Source organism: Alosa alosa, chromosome 19 (assembly GCF_017589495.1).
Source record: "Alosa alosa isolate M-15738 ecotype Scorff River chromosome 19, AALO_Geno_1.1, whole genome shotgun sequence".
NCBI classification, from domain to species: domain Eukaryota; kingdom Metazoa; phylum Chordata; class Actinopteri; order Clupeiformes; family Clupeidae; genus Alosa; species Alosa alosa.
The window spans coordinates 3,644,729-3,666,611 of record NC_063207.1 but is presented as its reverse complement, the minus strand read 5'-3'; the positions used below and the strand labels follow the sequence as shown (position 1 = coordinate 3,666,611).

General features: G+C 41.1%; 1 protein-coding gene across 1 annotated transcript; it reads right to left on the bottom strand.

The window, feature by feature from the left end:
• Nucleotides 1-92: 92 nt before the first annotated feature.
• Nucleotides 93-9,178, bottom strand: galcb (galactosylceramidase b). Its single transcript, XM_048228292.1, has 17 exons — nt 9,012-9,178; nt 8,719-8,787; nt 8,383-8,446; nt 7,974-8,087; nt 7,116-7,255; nt 6,987-7,025; nt 5,802-5,932; nt 5,380-5,535; nt 5,029-5,153; nt 4,748-4,875; nt 4,351-4,440; nt 4,117-4,206; nt 2,166-2,310; nt 1,668-1,848; nt 1,186-1,349; nt 969-1,045; nt 93-835 (listed from the first exon to the last, which is right to left on the bottom strand). The coding sequence occupies exons 1-17, from the start codon at nt 9,138-9,140 to the stop codon at nt 686-688; spliced, it is 1,992 nt and encodes a 663-aa protein (XP_048084249.1). The 5' UTR covers nt 9,141-9,178; the 3' UTR covers nt 93-685.
• Between the last annotated feature and the right edge of the window lie 12,705 nt (nt 9,179-21,883).

Here is a 21,883-nt window from a genome sequence, read left to right as displayed (position 1 = left end):
TCAAATTTTTACAAGATGTAGGCCTAGACAAACTGGAGAAAAAAATAAATAAACAAAACTAAACACGAATAGCCTAACTCACTGGAACAGTCTTACTTTCGATTTCATGTTTATTTCACCATCATAGAAAAGTACGAATCACACACATACTGTTAAATTAAGGCATTGACGATATTTACATTTTCACAGTATTAATGCAAACGAGCAGGACATTCCACACTTCAAGCTTTTCCTTGGACATCATCACACACACATTGAGACATTTCAACATTAAGGCACTTTAAAAAAACACATGAAGATCTATAAAATTATTTTCAAATGCATGAGTCTGAGAACAAGTAGAGCAATCGCCCAATGTTGGGTTAAAAAGCATAAAGCATCAGCGTCCCATCATGCAACAGTAGATTGGTCTTTGGCCTTGAAGCTGTAAACATAACAATCTTGTATAAAATGTGCACATCACTAAATTACTTGAATGACAGGTGGTCTCAAAGTGCAGATATCAATGGGAATCATTTCTTGGGTGATGCATTAAAAATAACAAACAATATAGCCAATTGTTGTGATTTATCTAACCTATAAAACATGCATATTGTTGCATGGCTAAATCTCAGAAAATCTTAATTTAAGTATTCAAGGGAAAGGTGAATCTATCAGAGAGGGGTGCTTAGTCGATTAAGTAGAATCACTCTGCCTCTATTGAGAAGTTATCAAACTGTGCAACCTCAAACGAACTGGTCCCAATGGCTGCCCATCCATTCTTAGGCACCTTTCCTGACACCACAGCACTCTTCCAAAGTAATGATCCATTCAGCATCCCTGTGGCAGTATCACCCTGGAAAAGAAAGACAAACCATCTATTGAAACAACACCTGAAGGCCATAAAAATGTAGTGGTTTTACTGTATGCTGTTTAACATAGTTATGACCTTGAACTAAAACTTTGAACTGAAATTGAATTGAACAAACCTTGATTGAAAGTGACAGTGTGTACCAAATATCAGATGATGTTCCTGATTTACCCTCAGTAAGAATAGTCGTTCCCTCTGTTGAAACAAGAGTCACAGCCTATCAGTCTACATGCTGTTTTCATATAGGTGCTTTCAAAACAAACACCTGATGGTGACAAAGACAATGAGCCAAGAGCAACAACTTTTGATAGGACGTCACTAAATAAAACCCTTACGTATGTCACTGGTGACTTTGTAAGTGCCGTCAGCATAAACCCAGAAGAATAGCCCTTTGGTGGTTCGGACGTCGCCGCCTCCTTTGTCCACTCTGGCAGCGATGAACACAGCCCCATTTTTGGTCTTTTCAATTAAGACGTCACAGGTAACTGTGATATTCTGCCTGGAAGAGTAAAAAAAAAATAAAGTTAAACTATCAACATCTGTATCGATAACCCATGCGATATGCAATAGATACTACGCTCCCGTTACTTCTTCAACAATATTTTGCTCTTGCAAGGCTGTCATTGTAAATGAGAAATTGTGTGTAATGTCTTGCGTGGTTTAACACCTGCTAAATAAAAGAAAGTCTCACCAACACACAGGTTGGTGTCTTTCCCTTAACGGCACATTTATAGATTATACATAGCGCTCCACAAAACATTCACAATCCCATCCTGCACTGACTTTATCATGAGGTGAGAAAAGCAGACCGACATACCAGGAGTAATCTCCAATGACACTAATGGTCTGATCCGCATCTGCTACCCAGGTCACCGGGCGCTGGGTGACCACCTGACGCAAGGTAAACACGTGTGGGCCGGGATCAGTGAGGTTCATGAAGTACTCAAAAACTCCAGTCTGATCGGCAAAGTCTGGAGCCTCGGTGAACGGAGGGTTTCCTAGAGAGACATGAAGGACATTAAGAGTCGAATGACAATGACGCTGTGCAGATAAGTGGACAACGGCGGCATCTTACACAAGTCCTTATTTGCATAGTCATGTAGTCATAAAGTCATAAAGTCATACAGCCCTGCAATTACTAGTACATTTACAGTACAAGTCAAACGTTTACTAGTTATGCACAATACTGGTCTGTTATGTACCGTTATGTTATGTCTGTGGTTGAACAGCAAAGCTAAATTAAGTACATGTGATTTTTGAAGCATCAATATCAACATTTCCTGTATTCCGAGTGGGCCTGTGGCAGCAGACTTACGGACATTGAAGTCATCCTTATACAGTTTGGGGAAGGCTGCAGAGGGAGGTGGATCGGGATATGCTCCTCTCTGAGCAGTAGTTATGGTGGAGAGAGTGTACACTTCATCAACATCCAGATTTAGGGTGAAAGACCCATTGGAAATCTGTGGAGAGTTCATGATTCATCACGAGTACTGCATGATACTTTGATACTTTGAACAAAGGCTGTTAAATAAATGCCAAGTTCCCATGAAATAAGGCAATGGAAGATACAAGGATACAAGGATACAAGGATACAAAGGATACAAGGATACAAGGATACAAGGATACAAGGATACAAGGATACAAGGATACAAGGATACAAGGATACAAGGATACAAGGATACAAGGATACAAGGATACAAGGATACAAGGATACAAGGATACAAGGATACAAGGATACAAGGATACAAGGATACAAGGATACAAGGATACAAGGATACAAGGATACAAGGATACAAGGATACAAGGATACAAGGATACAAGGATACAAGGATACAAGGATACAAGGATACAAGGATACAAGGATACAAGGATACAAGGATACAAGGATACAAGGATACAAGGATACAAGGATACAAGGATACAAGGATACAAGGATACAAGGATACAAGGATACAAGGATACAAGGATACAAGGATACAAGGATACAAGGATACAAGGATACAAGGATACAAGGATACAAGGATACAAGGATACAAGGATACAAGGATACAAGGATACAAGGATACAAGGATACAAGGATACAAGGATACAAGGATACAAGGATACAAGGATACAAGGATACAAGGATACAAGGATACAAGGATACAAGGATACAAGGATACAAGGATACAAGGATACAAGGATACAAGGATACAAGGATACAAGGATACAAGGATACAAGGATACAAGGATACAAGGATACAAGGATACAAGGATACAAGGATACAAGGATACAAGGATACAAGGATACAAGGATACAAGGATACAAGGATACAAGGATACAAGGATACAAGGATACAAGGATACAAGGATACAAGGATACAAGGATACAAGGATACAAGGATACAAGGATACAAGGATACAAGGATACAAGGATACAAGGATACAAGGATACAAGGATACAAGGATACAAGGATACAAGGATACAAGGATACAAGGATACAAGGATACAAGGATACAAGGATACAAGGATACAAGGATACAAGGATACAAGGATACAAGGATACAAGGATACAAGGATACAAGGATACAAGGATACAAGGATACAAGGATACATAAAAGGTATGTAGCATAGGGAGAGGGATGTAAAAGTGCTAAAAGTCATGTAGGTGTGTGTGTGTTGGGAAATGTTTGAGAGTGTTGAGGAGTGAATGTGTGCAAAGTCAGTATAGTGGGAGTTCAGAGTTCGGATGGCCTGGGGATAAAAACTTCTCCTGAGTCTCTCAGTTCTGGCTTTGTGACTACATAGGCGTCTTCTTGATTTCAGCTGTCGGAATAATCTATTTTTAGGATGAGAAGAGTCCTTCAGAATCTTTTGGGCTCTTAGGAGTACTCTTCTGGAATAGATATCCTGTAGAGCAGGGAGTTGAGTTCTTATATATACATTCAGCTGAGCGCACTACTCTCTGCTCCACAATCTCTAACTGTGGAGTTAATATCATCTCCACAATAAACTCAGAAAGCCATAAAGTCATTCTTTGGTCAGGGACAATGACTCTTTTTGTATGTAACCAAACAATAGTCCAAGCAAATAAATTGTCTTGGCATCTGCCATAACAAAAACATTTTGGTAGCTAGCTTTTATGCCGGAACTTAACACTCAGAGATTCTATTATGGAGACAGAATCGTCTCAAGAATTGTTATACATGGTATCAGTCTGTATTGATCAGTGTAGTATAACTCAACACTGAAGGATTTGAAATATCTGTGCAAATTAAAAGGGCACCTTAACTGGGTCCAGCTTCTGGAAGAAGACAGGGTTTTTGGTTTTGAAATCGAACCGGGACTTCCACAACTGAAGCTGCGATATGGAAGCCTAAAACGTCATTTAAAACAGAAAAGCTATTGAAGATTATCAGAGGTAGAGAATTCCCAAATGACCACAAAAAAAATCCTAAATGACCACAAAAAAAATTCACTTATTAACCAGTGGCAAAGAAAGAACTCAGAAGGAACTCACAAAGGATCCCTTCAGGTGGAATGTGACATTCTGGGGTGTAACCTCAAATGGTTCAAGAGGAGGTCTTATGCAAACAGAGTGGTCATGAGTCTGTAGCATAGATACACAGAGGTATATCAGTGGAAAGGTTTTATGGTATTTTATCATATTTAAACAGACAGAACAAAACATGGCACACAAAAATATTAGCAAACAAGTACAAGAGTAGACTGCAGACCCTTGTCCCTGTACTTGATCAGAATGGATCCATATCCAAATAAAGAGGACCAAAATATGGTGACTAAGTTGCATAAACATTTAAGTAGATTGGACCAGTATTTTGTACTATATGTAATAAAGAGTGGACCAGGTAAACTCCAAAAAAAAAAAAAAAAAAAAAAAAGACAGACACCCTTACCATGGTTTCTATGACGACTGTGAGTTGGCCCTTGCGGTCAGTCAAAGCTACGTAACTTCCCCCTTTGTTTAGATGGCCGACAGTCTGCAGGTAGCTCCAGCCGGGCTGGGTGAACTGGGTGGTGTGGGCTACAAGTACAACACATGGCATATGATCGCATCAGCTCTTCCTTTGGAATTATCAACAAATGTCAGTGCCGAGGATGCATGCAAAACACATAATAAAACAAATGAGTGCAGGTGCCTTACCTACTGCCTGTGGCAGTATGGCATTTACATTACCTGTTATCCAGATAGGGGACTCCACAACGTAGTTGCTACTCCATGGTTCCTCAGCGGTCATAAGACCATCTCGGCCAAATGGCAGATTCTCATAGTAACTCGCCACCAAGTTCCAAGATATAGTTCTGAAAACATTACATCCAATATTAACAATATAAACACTTACAACAATATATTTTTGTAAATTGTGTAAACCTTTTGTGAAGAAATGAACTACATGTCACATGCACAATCTGGAGAAACTCTTTCTGGCTTTGCAGTATATTCTTTGACAAAAAAAAAAAAAAATAATAATGGCATGCCAAACTATGGGTTGCAATGTATCGTTATAAGTTTATTGAAAGTTCATACGAAGTCATCATGCCGTTGACGTAGTTCTGGTTGAGTATGCGTGCCCAGCAGCCTCCCCCTACTTCATCATTGAAAGTGCTGTAGTCTTCAGATGACCACAACGTCTTGTCAGACTCCAAAGCTTCCTTTATTGTCGTGGTGCCGGGATAGTGAGCTCTGCAAACCAACAGGAAAAAGTATGTGTGCATTACGCCATTTGCATATCCTGCCAGGCACTGTAAATTAATCACTAATTCAACATAAATAGTTTCATTAATGATGCCAATTAATTAGTTTTCATATGCATGCTCATGATTATTTTTTTTTGATTATTGGATGCTTGTCATTAATAAATGCTTGCCCACATTTAGATAAAGAAAAGGATGAATTGTTATTTTTTTTCGAGAGCACCTTGTACAGTCCTGATCCATTAGAGGCCATACCCAATAACATCTACAGCGGCACTGAGCTCTTCATCCTGAAGCACATAGAATGCTATGGGTTCCCACAGGTTGTCACTGGCTATGATTTTCACCTTGTCCAGCCCATTCTTATCCAGCGTGTACCGTAGGAGCTACCAGTGACAGTGAAAGGATTGAAGACATAGGAATGAAATGCTGAAATATGGAATTAGTCTTATAAGACCATAGTGTGAATTTGTTTGTTTTCAGCTGTAAACAAGCAATAAACCTCACACCGTTTTCACTGTCAAATTTATCAGTTCCTAACATCACTGTTGCAAATTTCAGAAAAGTCAATGGAATCCAGCTTTTTATTTTTTTCATCAATATCTTCAATAAAAAAAAAAAACACATTTCTCTGTCTTGTAAAACTTACTATCTTTTTTTCACCTAAGAGTCATAGCCAGATGTGTTGGTACCCTTATATATTAATGAAAGTATGCTTAATTTCTTTCTTAAAAGTGATGAAATTCAAAGCAATTACTTTTGTCGCTTTTATATTATATAAGTGTGTTCTTTTTCCGTGGAAGGGTACCTACCATTTCAGCCTCAACTGTATAATAGTGTGTTTACTGGGAAAAAGTGCTTCAGAAGTAAGAAATATCAGCCACCCTCATTTTGAGAAAATAGTCATGTAAAACACAGCAAGTGAGCCCATTGCGTGCACCTGCATCATCTTGAATTTCCCCTTGGGGATCAATAAAGTATCTATCTATCTATCTATCTATATCTATCCATCATCATATCTAAAAAAGTGCAAAGTGTTCTAGTTATTTAGTTACATGGAAATCCCCAAATGTCCCCATTTCACCTAAAATTATGTTTTAACGTCAATTTTCAATATTTCTATATCAATATTATTTTGTTTCTGTTCGTGTTTGAAGTCAAGGGCCAAATGTGCGCAGGCTGAAAAGTGCTTAATTGCACTTTTTCTGTTCTACTTCTGATGCTCATGGGAGAATTTGCCCCTATTTGCACCCAACCAAATATTCATTGTCAAATCCCTGTGAGCATGAATCAAACAAAAAATACGGGTGACTGATTTTCCCCTTCATAGTACACAGCGTAAGCCACCATTTGAAATACTACAGGAAAACATTAGTTATAATTAATATTTATTATTCATCCATATTCATATATTTAATAAGATGGGAAAGCACCACTAACCTTGATGTACTTGCTATCAAATGGCCTCTCATTCCATACCTATTTATGAAGTGAAAAGGTTTGTCAGAAATATCTTTTACTAGATTTCTTAACAATGATGAATTCAAATATAATTCATGTCACACTTACCCCAACATAGTCTATATCCAAGCCATGGGACCGCTTTGCACCAGTTATCCAGGACACTACATAGTTGGCCGTTATGTCAGGAAAGTCATAGGGCCAGTTCTCTCCATGGCCAACCCATCCGGGAAATGCCCATGGTAAACCTATGGAGACCTTACCCATTAGTCCGATAACAATTAGTCAAATGAATACTAATCAAGTAAAGAGTATTAATTTGTTAAAGGGAGAGGTAGAATTCCCTTTCAGAGAAGCTTCGGACTTGTAACCGGAGGGTTGCCGGTTCGAACCCCGACCGGTAGGCCACGGCTGAAGTGCCCTTGAGCAAGGCACCTAACCCCTCACTGCTCCCCGAGCGCCGCTGTTGTTGCAGGCAGCTCACTGCGCTGGGATTAGTGTGTGCTTCACCTCACTGTGTGTACACTGTGTGCTGAGTGTGTTTCACTATTTCACGGATTGGGATAAATGAGTATCTGTTGCCACCCACCACACTGACCTTTCCTCCCAAAATTAATAAGCTATACGACAGCTAAATGCGGCCTTCAGACAGGCGCTGTATTGTATTGTATACAGTATATACTCTTTTGATCCCGTGAGGAAAATTTGGTCTCTGCATTTATCCCAATCTGTGAATTAGTGAAACACACTCAGCACACAGTGAACACACAGTGAGGTGAAGCACACACTAATCCCAGCGCAGTGAGCTGCCTGCAACAACAGCGGCGCTCGGGGAGCAGTGAGGGGTTAGGTGCCTTGCTCAAGGGCACTTCACCTGTGCCTACTGCTCAGGGTTCGAACCGGCAACCCTCCGGTTACAAGTCCGAAGAGCTAACCAGTAGGCCACAGCTGCCCCTATATCCATACCTATGAGTGTTATATTGGGGTTCCTCTTCTTAGCCTCCAACATCAGCCACCACTCATAGCCACGGAAGTAGTTCTCATCATTCTCATAGTGCATGTGAGTGGGTTCCGTTCCATCTAGACACAGGCAGAAAATGGGAATGGTCACTGGGAATGACCCTCATTTAAAAATAAATAAAATACTTTATGAAGACGTATCAATTCTAAAGGTGAGGAAAGCGTACTAGCCTACTAAATAAACAGGCCTAATAGGCTACTAAAGAAATACTACCCATTACATACAGTAGCATAAGATACACTTAGTTTTGAAGTATATGTTTATCAAAAATACATACTTTGCATCAATTCAAGGTATGTTTCACCAATTCATTTAATCAGCCTAATGACTGGCCTAATATGTATTTTCAATTACCTGTAGTCTGAGCATCACCACCTATTTCAACTTTCAAAATATGAAGAGAGGCCCCAAAGTTTGGCTGTAAAACACATTCAGCAACATGGTGTGATAACTCTCAAAGACAAGATCACATGACCATGACTTTTATGAAACCATAATCAAACTAATAAATTAATTTTAACATGCATAGAAAATAGGGCAAATAAAATAGCCGTCTGATTATGCAACGTAGACATTATGATTATGCACAGTCTGTATGGGGAATTGGTTCTTCATGGCATATCAGATGTAATCTAACAAACAGTAGGCTACTTATTTAACTAAATGGACTTCAAGAATGTCCAACCTTACCTTGAAAAGGTAGTCTAGAATTTGACTACGATATGGCTCAGCGTAATTAACAAGGAGACGAGATGTTGCCTAAAAGATAACACAACATGAATGGACATCAGTAGCCTAATAGCTAAACTTGTTTTTAAAACGTATTTTCGCTCAGTGTTCATCTTCGCAAAATTGTGGTTTGTTAGCTAAAACAGACTTTGCTGCAGCAACCAACCAACTCACTCACTCACTCACACACACACACACACACACTCATGCAGCCAGTTGGTGCAAAACAAGGAAGTTTTCATTCACAAACTTACCCCTCCACCACTTAAACCACCAATGCCGTCAAATGTTCGTCCTAATTTATCATCAAGTACGTAGTCGTCACTTCGAGAAAAGTAGAAACACATAAACATGACATAAACCAAGGTTAGTGAGGATGGCATCTTTCTGATGCCTCTAGTGTGTCCGACTCGACTGTCACTTGTCAGTGATCATGTGAGCATTAAATATGCCACAACCGGCCACAACATAGCACAACCGTCAATTAACTTCCGAGTGCCGTCAAAATAAAAGTCCTATGTTTTTGAAGCGCTAATAAAAAGGGATTTCGCCACACTTCTGGCTATTCAGATATAAAGGGAGGGAGATCTTAAGGACCATCATCTGGATAAGTCAAATGACTGATATGGTCTGTACTCTAGTGTTGTTTGAAGAGACAAAAGAGTCCCTCTTACCACTGCCCCACCACCCCAACCCTGGCATGTCAGGGCATACTCACACTGGGCACGGTTTACCGTGCCAGAATATGATTCTCTCCCATTCTTGGTCCGCACTCACACTGCGTATTATCAAACTGTACCCAGGCACGGTTGAGCTACTGTGCTCTAGAATTTTTGCATACAGTAGGTGCGATCATAATTAAGTACCGTACCATGGCCGAGTCCACCTCCTCAAGTGGACGCGGGCACACTGGTCAAATGAACCGGACTTTGAAGTTCAAACGTACTCGGGTACAGTATGGATGGCATAGTGTGAGTACGCCCTTACATCATAAGCAGAGAAATAAATTATATTCATTAATTACAATGAAGCTGAGACAGTCTCAGGGTATTGGAGCTCTCATTTGCAGACTGCTGAGGCAGTTCACACAGATTTCTGCTGTAGACCAATGTTATCAGCTGTCCATTTCAGCAATTGACCTGCGGTGGATAGTGGTATGATGTTTGACAAAAATAATACCATTGTATTTAACTTCATTGATTTAGATGCATGTAGTGACAAAAGTCCATGTGACAGAAAGTGGAATAGCTAAGCAGTAGGACTTTTATTCTGATATCCATTACATTTTCAGGTTGCCCCTGACAGCTTATTGTTGCTGTGACCTTTGGGCTTCAGAAGAGCACTTCAGTGGAGGTGTAATAGGTAGCCTAGCCACCTCATGCAGGTTTAGAGTTGGAATAAATATTATATCTCTATAAATGGATTTAGTGTGTGAGAACAGTTGTATGAGAAGAGTAAATCTGTGCCACAAATGACTTAGCTTAGGGATGTAAATAATGGGTCAAAATAGCTAGCCTATAACACATTGATACACATTGTGAGGGTTCATCTTCTTATGTCTTCAATATTGTGGCAATAAATTATAGTAATAGTTTAAGACAAGTTCAAGCAACAATATGTTAAGAGAGAGAGAGAGAGAGTGTGTGTGTGTGTGTGTGTGTGTGTGCACGCGCATGTGCGGTGTGAGGGGGTGTCTGTGTGTATGATCAGACAGATTGGCAGGCTCTCATTGGCTCTCAATGCCTGGAAAAAAACTGTAACTCACAGAGTTTGCAGGTCCGAGCATTAAGGGAGCAATGTCACTTGCTGTGGCTGCAAGCCTGCAGCTGAACCAGTCTTTGGTTAGGATAGCTGGGCTCCTTAAAGAACCTCTGGGCTTTCCTGCTGCATTGGCTGTTGGACAAGTCCTGGATGGAGTGCAGTGCACATCCACAGATGCCTTGTACCTGTACGCATGACTCTTTGCAGCGCTTTGCATTTGATGGCAGTGCAGCGTCCATTGCCTCCAGTCATAATGATGCCCCTGTAGCAGGCCCTGGAGGTCCTAGATCTCATGCCAAACTTTCTCAGTTGTCTGAGGTGGAAGAAGCAAATGTTTACCATGTCTTGCAAAGCCAAACCCAGCATTAGTGATGTCAGCTATGCTTTATCTTGGTGGGACAGGTCACCTTCAAATGACCTCTGGTCTGTTTCAGGGTCATATAGGGTTAGACTTCAGTGCTTTATCATACAGAAACAATGGCAACATTGAGTCGCTATGGGGATTCAATAATCTCAATTTGTCTTACAGTTTCATACATGGGACAAAACAGGGACGCTGAAAATAAACAACTATGTTGGTATAAAATTGTCTTTATTTTTTATTTCAGACCTGTCAGACCTGGAGCCTGGCTTCGCCCATCTGTATCTCAGTTACTGTAATTTTCTCATTGAGTGAAAGGGTTTGGTGGAACCAGGCAGGCCTGTACAAAATGCTGATCAAAACCAAAGTGTTGTTTGTTCTTTTAGACACTAGATGGCGATATCATTTCAAGAACCTTACTGCAGCATCCCAAAACCAAGGTATACCATAGACAGAGTGTAACAAAACAATTTCCATTAGTTTTATATCCCCACTTCAAGGCAGTGTAATAAAAAAATGTAAACGTTAGAAGATCTATAAAATACTCCCACTCATTCATCAAACCAGGGGTGGTATTAGGCCATTATATCCCTAATTTAAATTAGGAATATAATCTCTAACCTGGATGAACTTTGGTATTTTATGTGTTCATTTAAGTGTTGTGATGTTTGTAGCTCTACCACCGGTACGCTCAGGCCAATCCAAACTTTTCTCATCTGTTGTTCCTCGTTGGTGGAACACACTGCCAGTTCCTACAAGGGCAGGGACATCCCTCTCCATTTTCAAAAAACTCCTGAAGACCCAGCTCTTTAGAGAACATCTCCTTTCATAGCAACACTTACAACAAGTCTTGCTGATCCTAGCACTTACCAGCCGTCTTAAACTGACACGTAACTGTTAAAAACAACACTCACTGATGCACTTATTCTTACTGTACTCTAATGTTTTTTAAATTGTCCTAAAATTGTTGAGAATTGCTCTAAAACTTAAACTGTTTACCATGTTGTTAGTCGCTTTGGCTAAAAATGCGTCAGCCAAATGTAATGTAATGTAATGTAATGTAATTTGTTGTCTTTACAAATGCAAAATGAATATAGTACCAAGTTATGAGATCCTGCTGCTCTCTGTTGTGCTGTAGTGCTATGATGAGAGGGCAAGGAGGTCTGTTCCAGACAGCAGGTAAAGGGTTCTAAACAGACAGCAGGTAAAGGGTTCTAAACAGACAGCAGGTAAAGGGTTCTAAACAGGTTGTAGCAGAGCAGTGGTGGAGGGATGAGTCGAACAGACTCAAAGAGGCAACAAGCAAAATTGCAAAAACAATCAATGAATTTCTAGACAGGCACCACACATCTTGTTTTAAGCTTAATTGTCTCCAGGTGAACAGGTCATGTTTTGCGATGGTGATGGCTGGCAATATATATGCAGTGACAGAGATTCTCCCCGACAAGCTTGCCACCCCACAGCATCCCTGTCTCTGTGGCTGATTCCTGTTAAATCTCTGCACTGTAATCTAAAGGAGCCCAACTCAAGGCTTTGCTCATTAGCGCGACCTTACTTGACGGATATGGCAGTCACCACTTCATGGCCAGCCCCCTGCAACAGAGGGTGATATTGATTCACTGCCAAGATACATAATTTCCAACCCCCTGTGGCAAATTCCAAAACCGTCAGTTCATCATCCTGAAAATGATCCGCTGGGTCTTTGCTCGCCGCATAAACGACCGAGGGAAAGAAACACACCGCCCGATAAAAAATATCCTAATTAGATTGGACAGAACTTTCTGGGAGACTGTGGCAAATGTTATTTCTCGCTTATTTGGGCAAACATATGCAGCTGCGAGAGAAGCAGGGAACCTATTGATCAGTGTTTTACAAATCCGATGCACAGGCAACCTGCGTGTGGCAAGTAGTAGTTTTTGCTCCCTTCACATCCAAAATAACCTATTAATTGAATTGCGTGTGCATTTCTGACCATTTTAATAATGCAGAGTAGCAAATTGGATTTTTCTTCACTGGTATAATTATACAAGGAGAGAAAGAAGACGGCCCATATGCTGGCATTTATAATTCATGGACTTTTGATAGAAGTAGGTAGTCCACTGCCGCATGCGATGAGCAATAAACACTGAAGATCAGAGATCTGTTAAAGCGCTGTCATATTTCTGAGGTGCTTGGTGTGGATTGATGTTGGTGCACAGATTAGAAACGCTGTTTGAGTTTCATGGATCTGACAGGAATTGTGCCTCGCTGCAAGCCTTAATGGCGTACTTTGTCAGTGGTAACACAAGGTTTCATTAATATTGTCAGTAACAGGGCCTCACAAGCTCGCCTGCTGTACATCCACAAAGGGAAGAGACTCTGAAAGGAGCCTTTAGCAGAGTTTTTGCCAAGAACAGTGCGATCCTCCACCCTATCTCTCTGGAGGTGCCATGCCCCCTCTTCTCCACCTCCAATGTGCAAGACTAAAAGCTGTGAAATGCAATGTGATAAGATTTCAGACTGAAATTGGTCTGATATGGCATTCATTACACAAATCCCCACAGTATCAGCTCAGTGTGAAGCACTCCAGACCCCCTGGGCAGATTTTAATACATGCAACTGGACGACAACAGGCCATCTGAGACTCTAGCTATCAGATGGGATTCGGTGATAACTGAGCCGGGATTGTGTTCTCACCTTTGGTTCAGCCATTTGAGAATATATATGCTGTGTGTGGTTTTTTCATGTATACAGTTGCTTTCAAGAATATGAGCTCTTTGGCTGGAGTTGACATTTAACCAATCGCTGTAATCCACTGCACTGACTCTGCAAGCAGTGGTGTAGTCTATGTGATACTCAGGACTACGCCGTATACCCACTTCAAAAGCATCACCATCTCAGTATACCCACTCAAAATAGGCAAGGATAGATATTAACATTTGGGGTTGATCACAGCATACCCACTACAGCTAACTAGACTACATCACAGTATACCCACTAGAGCTAACTAGGCTACACCGCTGTCTGCAAGTGCTCCTAGTATTTGCTCAACATTATTCTAAAACCTCCTGGACCATGAAACGATTTGTAGCAATGTGTCTGACAACCATTGCATTACATTCACACGTCCGCATAATTGCCTTAAACTAGCCTACTCCTGAAAGCCTCTCTGTGGTCATCTTCAGAAAGTAACTAATTACTGATATTTAATAAACACAAGTAACTGTTACTACTTGTATGGTTTTAAGAATCGGAACAAAGTATGACTTACAGATCAGGCATATGCAAAGCAGGTATTAGAATACACTTTGTGCATCTATACATTGTCCTTTCTCTCTCCTCTCTCCACTGCACAGTCTAATTGAGTTAGGCTGACAGTCTATAGGTCCATGAGTGTCTGACTTGTTAAGAGGAAGGCCTCACAGTGGAAATTCAAAAGAAATGAGCTTTCCAGTTCAGGCTGTTCACGCCTGACTTAAAGGAGTATTCCGGCGATTTGTCACATGGATCTCCGTTTCTCGAGGTCACGGAGTACTGTGGGGATGAGAAAACCCCCCGAAAACAATCGGTTCTAGTTGCTGCAGCCAAACAGGCAGCTACAATGCTACACTCTGGACGCATGTTTATGTTCACGCCCTCAGAGTGTAGTAGAGTGTTGGTAACATATACCTTGAGATCATGTCAAATAAAGAAACCAACCAGCAAATGTAAATTGTACTCTTTCTTTCATTTTTAATACCATGAAATAATAATGTTTGCTATAAATAATTGCTATCTCGACCTAGTACCAGCAAGAAACTATTCACCTTACAGATCAAATTCAGTTCATGGTTCTCTGTCTGGTCTTCCATTCTGCAAATGACTGCTGCCCTGATTCAGTTGGAGACCACTGTGAGTACATGCCTCTTCTTATACAAGTCTACAGTACATATCTTCTCTTCCAATGCCGAGGACACAAATCTACAAATATATTAAAGCATTCCTGAGGCATGGCCTACATATCGAGTGCTCTCTAAAGCATGGTGCCCTTTTTAGTGGAGCAATGTAAAGGGCACCACGCTAAAAACAAACACTTCATTTTCTAAAAGAAAAGGAAACAGTCCAAGCCACTCTCTCAACCAAAGTCCGTTTTTGTTTACCTCAAATATCTGCTATTTTTGCAGGTTTGAGGACCTCTCCTTTCTCTCTCTCTCTCACACACACACACACACACACACACACACACACACACACACACACACACACACACACACACACAATCACAGAACGCAAATGACGCAGAGTAGGAAGACCATTCCTCCCTCAGAGGTAAAGACCTTAGTGCACATTACAGTAGCGCACACACACTCGCACACACACACACACACACACACACACACACACACACACACACACACACACCAGACCATTCCTCCCTCAGAGGTAAAGATCTTAGTGCAGATATTTGAGCCCAGCAGTCAACCAAATCTACTCCTCTCTTCAGCTCGATCTGAAACAACGTTGTTGACTGGCTGGAACAGTGTATGGCCCTGTCATTGCATTTGTTTTCCATTCACAGAGGTACTGTAGGACTGTGTACAAACACACACACACACACAAAGTGGGGACAGCTTGGGTAACCTTGAAGGGAAATTTGACAGAAAGAACATTGAATTTGAAATCAATGGCTTCAGCGGCCTTTCAAGTCAAAGGAGGCCATTTTCATTTGTCTGTGGAGCAGGCTGTGGCACTAGTGCCTTCCGTGAGGAAAGGGAGTCTTTTTTTTCAGGTGCTGGAGAGAGAAACAGAGGACCATGGTGCCACAGCGCAGAGAAATGACATGGCGGTAGCTTGTTGTTCTCAAGGGCAGTCCAGTCAGAAGGGAGATGAAACATGAACTCTGCTTATTAGATATTATGATTGTGAAATAGTTGTGGTAAATACTGCACAATCACCCATCCTGCAATGCCGCTGACCTTGAAGAATGGGCAGATGAAAGGTCATCAAATGTCCTTTATCACACGTTGTGAAGATGCAGGAAATCAAAACGCTTCTTACTGTAACTGAGCAGCATATAGAAAATGATTTTCTTTCACTTGGTGCAGAATCCTAATTAGATGATTGTTAGTAAGACAGGAAAGAATAAGCTTCATTGTTGCAAGATAAAAGGAATAATTGTTCCTGTAGTCAAAGCAGTCATGATTACTTCTGACCAGTAGTGTTTTCTGTGGCATAATATTCTCATGTTAGTAAGTTTGTTTTAGATATCTTCTGAACATCGACCTCAGTAGATTTGGTTGTCAAGCCCAGATACAAAATGTCATATAGGGACTGCAATTCTGTCACCAGAAAAGAAAAAAATAGAGAGAGAAAGAGGGAGTAAGAGAGAGTGAGAGTAAGAGGGAGAAAGAGGGAGAAAGAGGGAGGCATGGACAGACAGAAACTGTGTTTTCTGGCATCCTTTCTCAAGGCCTGACAGGTTGTTTTGGCTCAGAATAATACGACTGCACTGGGCTGTTTTAAAGAGTCACTGCAGCCCTGTCTGGGAGGAAGGCATGAAGGAGAGAAGCTCCTCGAGCCAACAGCTCGCCCTATAGAGCACTCACACAGAGATGGAGCTCAGCGAGCAGTTTCACCGAGACGCTCAGGGTCAGTCTGATGCCCGCTCCGCGGTAATTTCCCAGCTCTGTGCGAAGAGGATGGCATCAGCTACACGGCCGTAATGCCCTCTCCAAATATAGAGCTCAGAGGCTGAAGGTCAGAGGCTGGTAATATGGTGTAGGTGGTAAAGAAGGTCTTTTTGTTTCAAATTGGACTGTCATGACATTTTATTATTTCACATTTGCTTCTGTTACTGCTAATATTTTATTATATTATTATTTTAGTTTTCTTATTGTATTAGTTATGGAATTCAATATCTGCCAGACTCACTTATTGTGTTGTAGTATAGCGACACAGTGTGAATAAATGAAAAGTAATGTTTACATAATGATTATGCATTACATTTTGAAGACCATTTTACTTGTGAATAGTCTTTCAGTATTTTTTTCTCCTCAGTCTCACTATTGAAAATAAAATGTGACGGAGAGAATCCCTCGCATCGGATAAGGGAATATTAAGCTGGTGCATTAGGGGTTAGCCAAGCACATGGTTTATCCGCCGGCTCCACATCGACTTCAATTTGTAGCGCTGTCCCTCTGCGGACCCTGTATCTGTCTTAATCAATGAGGCCAATTGCCGGCGGCACCAGACAGGGTGTCTGCGTTGACTCCTCGACGACACTCACTTGAGGGAAGGGGGGTCGTGGTCATGCCGTCTAACCATGGCACAGCCCAGAACCTCCGTCAGCACAATGCCATGAAGCGAAAATCATTATTTATGTCCCCAGGGCAATGACACAGTACAATTAGGGGGAAAAAAAGCGAGGTAACTTACACAGTCCTCCTCTCTTTGTCCCTCTCTCCTCAGAGAGCGCTCGGGGCGAGAGTCTGGCCTCCTGAAAGGAGGTGGGGGGGGGTAGGGAGTGGGATTTAGCAAACCAACAGGAAGGTGAACCTTTATTGCTTCACTTATGGTGCTGTGCGGACACCTCTGCACTGAGGCTTTACTGAGGGGGTGAAAAACACACCATAAACAAACACTAAAATAGAAAACAAAGCTGGAAATGTTTGCAGCAAAGCATTCTGGACACATATCTACAGGACTAATTTTGTGTGAGGTAAAACACCAATCTATTTGGGGTATTATGTGTTAATGCAATATCATTTTCCACAAAACTAAGAACTTTTTTGTTTCAAAAGTAAGAACGTTACCTAGACAGGAAGCTTATTTAATCCGCCTCAGACCGGAATACATTCTGAAGGCCATGTGTTGTACCTGAATAACTTCCACTTCCTCGCACCATTTCATCTGTGTGATCTCACAGCCTACTTGTGATCTCAAGAGAGGTATCCTGTGGTCTTTACAACAGCAAGGTCGCATGAACACATTTCCGCCGCTGTTCCCGAGTAGTCTATCCACTCTAATCATGGGCCTTGTTGAAATGACCTGCAATGAGATGTGGTCACTGCCGTAATACATGCTACTGGAAAACCAAGTGTAGCAGAAAGAAAGAGATGCTGAAGCTGAAACTCACTCACCCCCGCAGAACAAAACACTCACCTTGGTCTAATGGCATATGATATCCTCCTGCTTAATTGTGTGAAGTGTCAGGCTTGGCCTCAGCTTGTGAGGAGACTAATTACTCTGCAAACGCACCTATTCCCCACGCGACTCGAAGGCTCGTGGTCATGCTTTAAACTGGAGTCGATTGCTTGGTTTGTTCCAAGAGAGTTTGAGGCTCCATTGCCTCAGTCAATGACCATTTAAATTAGGGCTTATCTTAAACATCTATTGTCTGGGTTAAGGATGAAAGGCTTTAGATTAGAAGCTCTCAGAAAGTTTGTTTATTCAGCCAACTTTACATAATCAATATAACAGGGACATGTCAAGGTTTTGCACTGTTGCCAGTATAAATATGTGGTACATTTTAATTTTGTACAGTAATTACTGCATCCGGCAACTCAATGCTATTTAGCAAGCCCATGCTTTACTCATAGTATTTATATCAGTCAAGGTTTAATGTAATTATTAGGTTGAAAATGTAGCCTGACCATTTGGCAAATCAAAATTAAGATTGAAAATTGGTCTGGGGGCCCTTTGTTTACTTCCGATATCTGAGGGGCATAGCAGTGAAATTAAACTTAAACTGGTACATTCAACTCTTACCAAATATTTTCATTAGTACAGCAAAACATGTCTTTCATATCTTGTAAAAGATGGCTTTAAATACTGAAAATACTGTGTCTGTATCATTAAACACTGAAGCCATCAGTGCAACCATTGGTATTCAACAGCACAGCTAACCGCACTCCTATTTGTCATCATCTAAAGTCCACCCCATCGCCCGGCCCATGCCGGAGACGCAGTTGTGATTGATTCCTGGAGGCCTGAAAGGGAGCACATCTGCTGAGCAAATTCAAATGCACTCACAGATTCATAGGGTTCGTGGGGCTATTGAAAATGCATTTCCTCCAATTAAAATCATTTTATTGTATACAGACAGCTGGGATCAAAAAATCTCTCAGTGTAGACCATACAGTACCAGAGGAATAAACAAATAGCTAAATGCACATTTTATCCATACAAGAAGCTAGCCACAAAAGTCCAAGCCATCCCATTAGGATGGAAAAGAAAGAAAGCATAATATACTTTCATGGCAACGCTTGATTACTTGAGTGAAAATAGAAGGTAATGTTGCACTGATTCAGTAAGGATTCAATCACACCGAAAAGCACCGCTTGGTATTTGATTTGGGGGCATAGTTCTGTATCAACATTGACTATTGATTTGATCTAATTTACTTTTTGCCCATTGCCTTGGAGTTTTCTCATTAAGCCCAAGCAGTGATAGATTATATGCAGAATGGGCTACGGAGGTCATTATGGACCTGCATACTTGAGAGGGTTTCAGGTCCACATTAATGTTCAGGGGAAATCTCATTTCGATTGTAACTTTGAACAGAGGGCCATGGAGAGCAGCACCTAAATATCAGGGATGAAGGATTCAATCTGGGCAAGGATTCATTCTGCTTGAGCCCAGGTTTGAGATCTATAATGTGCTGTAAATATTCTAAATGGGGGAGAATTCCACAAGAATGATGAAATCATCCATCACTGTCTCATAATCATTTAATATCAAACAGCGGCTATGAGGGTGTGTGTGTGGGGGGGTCCATCAAACAGTCAGATTCCATGACAACAGTAATTACATCACATTCTTTTCTTTATTGAGATTTCAGATTGATTATGAATTGTAGGGCTCACCCACAATAACATCATACTTTGCTTGGTAACAGGCTAAAGCTTAGCAAGTTAGCCTCTCAGAAGCAGGTCTCATCCATGCCCCCTTCTAGTTCAATTGGTTGTAAACTGATATTTTTTCTGAGAATTTTCACAACAATATGAAAGTTATGTATCTAAGAATTCCCAGATTTAATAATCTGATTAACCTCCTACAGCATATCACCACCAACCTCCACTCCATTTTATGAAGGTTCAAGAGAAATCTTGAAAATGACAGATATTGCTTCAATGGCCTATGCCTATCTGTGTAGGGTTTATCAAATTCAGTGGATTCTTTTTCTTATTCACCTAACCAAGTGGCCTGGCCAATCAGAGACAACATAACTTCTCTGAGCACTATGTGGTAAAGCTTGGGGGAAGTTGCTCATACTGAATGCCTGATGTGTATTGCTATACTTCAGCAGATAGAAAACAGATCAAGATCACTACTATGATTTGACTAAACATTCATGCCAACTAAATGTATAATTAAAAAATAAGGCACTAGATAAATGGACGTAAAAAAATTAAAAATACAACTAAAATTGGATGCACGCACTAAAAGCATATCTGGCCGGCCTGAAGCTGGACAAGCGCGGAGGTCAGGGGAGGTGTCCGCCTGGCAATTATATCACTTGAACAGTCGTGGCTCCCACAGAGCGCTCTGGCTAATGGAGGTGGCTGGGGTGTCACTCAAAAGTGTCAAAGATCAATGTGGAGGAGTGAATGTGTGAAAGACACAGCGAGTGTCTGGTCACCCCGCACAGTGCTCTCTCTCACACAGCGACAGTACAAGAGACCCAGGCCAAGTTCAGGACAGAGAACAGTCTATCTAATCAGCTGTAGGACACTGGGGAGAAACCACGCCAATGTGTGTGTGTGTGTGTGGTGTGGTGTGTGTGTGTGTGTGTGTGTGTGTGTGGTGGGGGGTGGTAGTGGTGGTGGAGGTGGTGGAGTGCTCAAATAAAAACCTTACCTCAGAAAAAAAAAACTCAAATATGTATTTTCAAATGTGAAAAGTTCATCCAAAATCATCCACTTAGTCCCCGGACAGAACACTCACTGCTGTTGTTACCAAATGTTTGTACATAGCCCGAGGCAAGCTTCAAAGCACTGCAAGTGAAGCCCCACTGCTCTAAATGAGAGTTTTTCTTCTATTGCTGTGGTTCTCAACCTGGGGTGTGCAATATCATTTCAGGGATTCACCATAAAGTGTGAAAAATATTTTAATTTGACATAAAACCATCACTTTAATTTGTTTAACGCATATAAACACAAACAGCGCTGTTGTTCACACTAGGCAGTCTTCCATTCCATTCCCAGTTTGGCCTTAGCTAAGAATCAGAAAATTGACAATAATATTACTAATAGAGATAAAGTGTCTTTGGTAATATTGCTGCCTTTTTTTGTCATGATCTAGATCTAGTTGGGTGTCTGTGTCATTCTATTAGTTGTGCATTGTTGTTTATTGTCAAGAGCTGCTGTTATGAGCATGATCATGTTGTCCTATGTATTTTTACATTCTAACACCTGTGATCATACAGTAGTACAGATCTCATCGAACGCCTATGCAGATGGCATCTCAGAAAAACAGTAATGTTATTTCGATGGAAGCCTCCAATCTAAATCTAATCTAAAAGCACAGCAGTAAAAAAGTGCTGGGGGCATGCAGGTGGGGGGTGGGGTGGAGGGGTCGAGAACACCAACCTGGTTATTCTGGGGGGTCTCGACCCCAAAACATTTGAGAACCACCGTTCTATTAGATAGGTGGACACATTAAAGAGCAGTTATTTACAAGAGTATGAAGTTATTTGTCTACAGCAGTTTAAATGATGCTGCACTGCGTGCAAGCTCTACAGTAAGTACCATGTTCTGTTATCTTAGCAGGTTTGTAGGAGATTGTTTAGCCAATCGGAGATTGCCATTGGCCAGGTGAGTGACCTACACATCCCTGGGCCTCCCTCTTGAAGACACCAGGTTGTAAACTGTTTCTAGATATTATAGACCCTTTCAATCTGTTCCTAGAGTTTCTGGTTGGAGCATTTAGTGTAAGTAGACTTTAGTGTAATGCTCTTAAAAATATTGACTCTGAACTTTTTTATTTTTGTTTGTTCCCAAGTCACCATTAGCTCAATGTTGTTTTCTGCGTCACCAGAAATGCCTT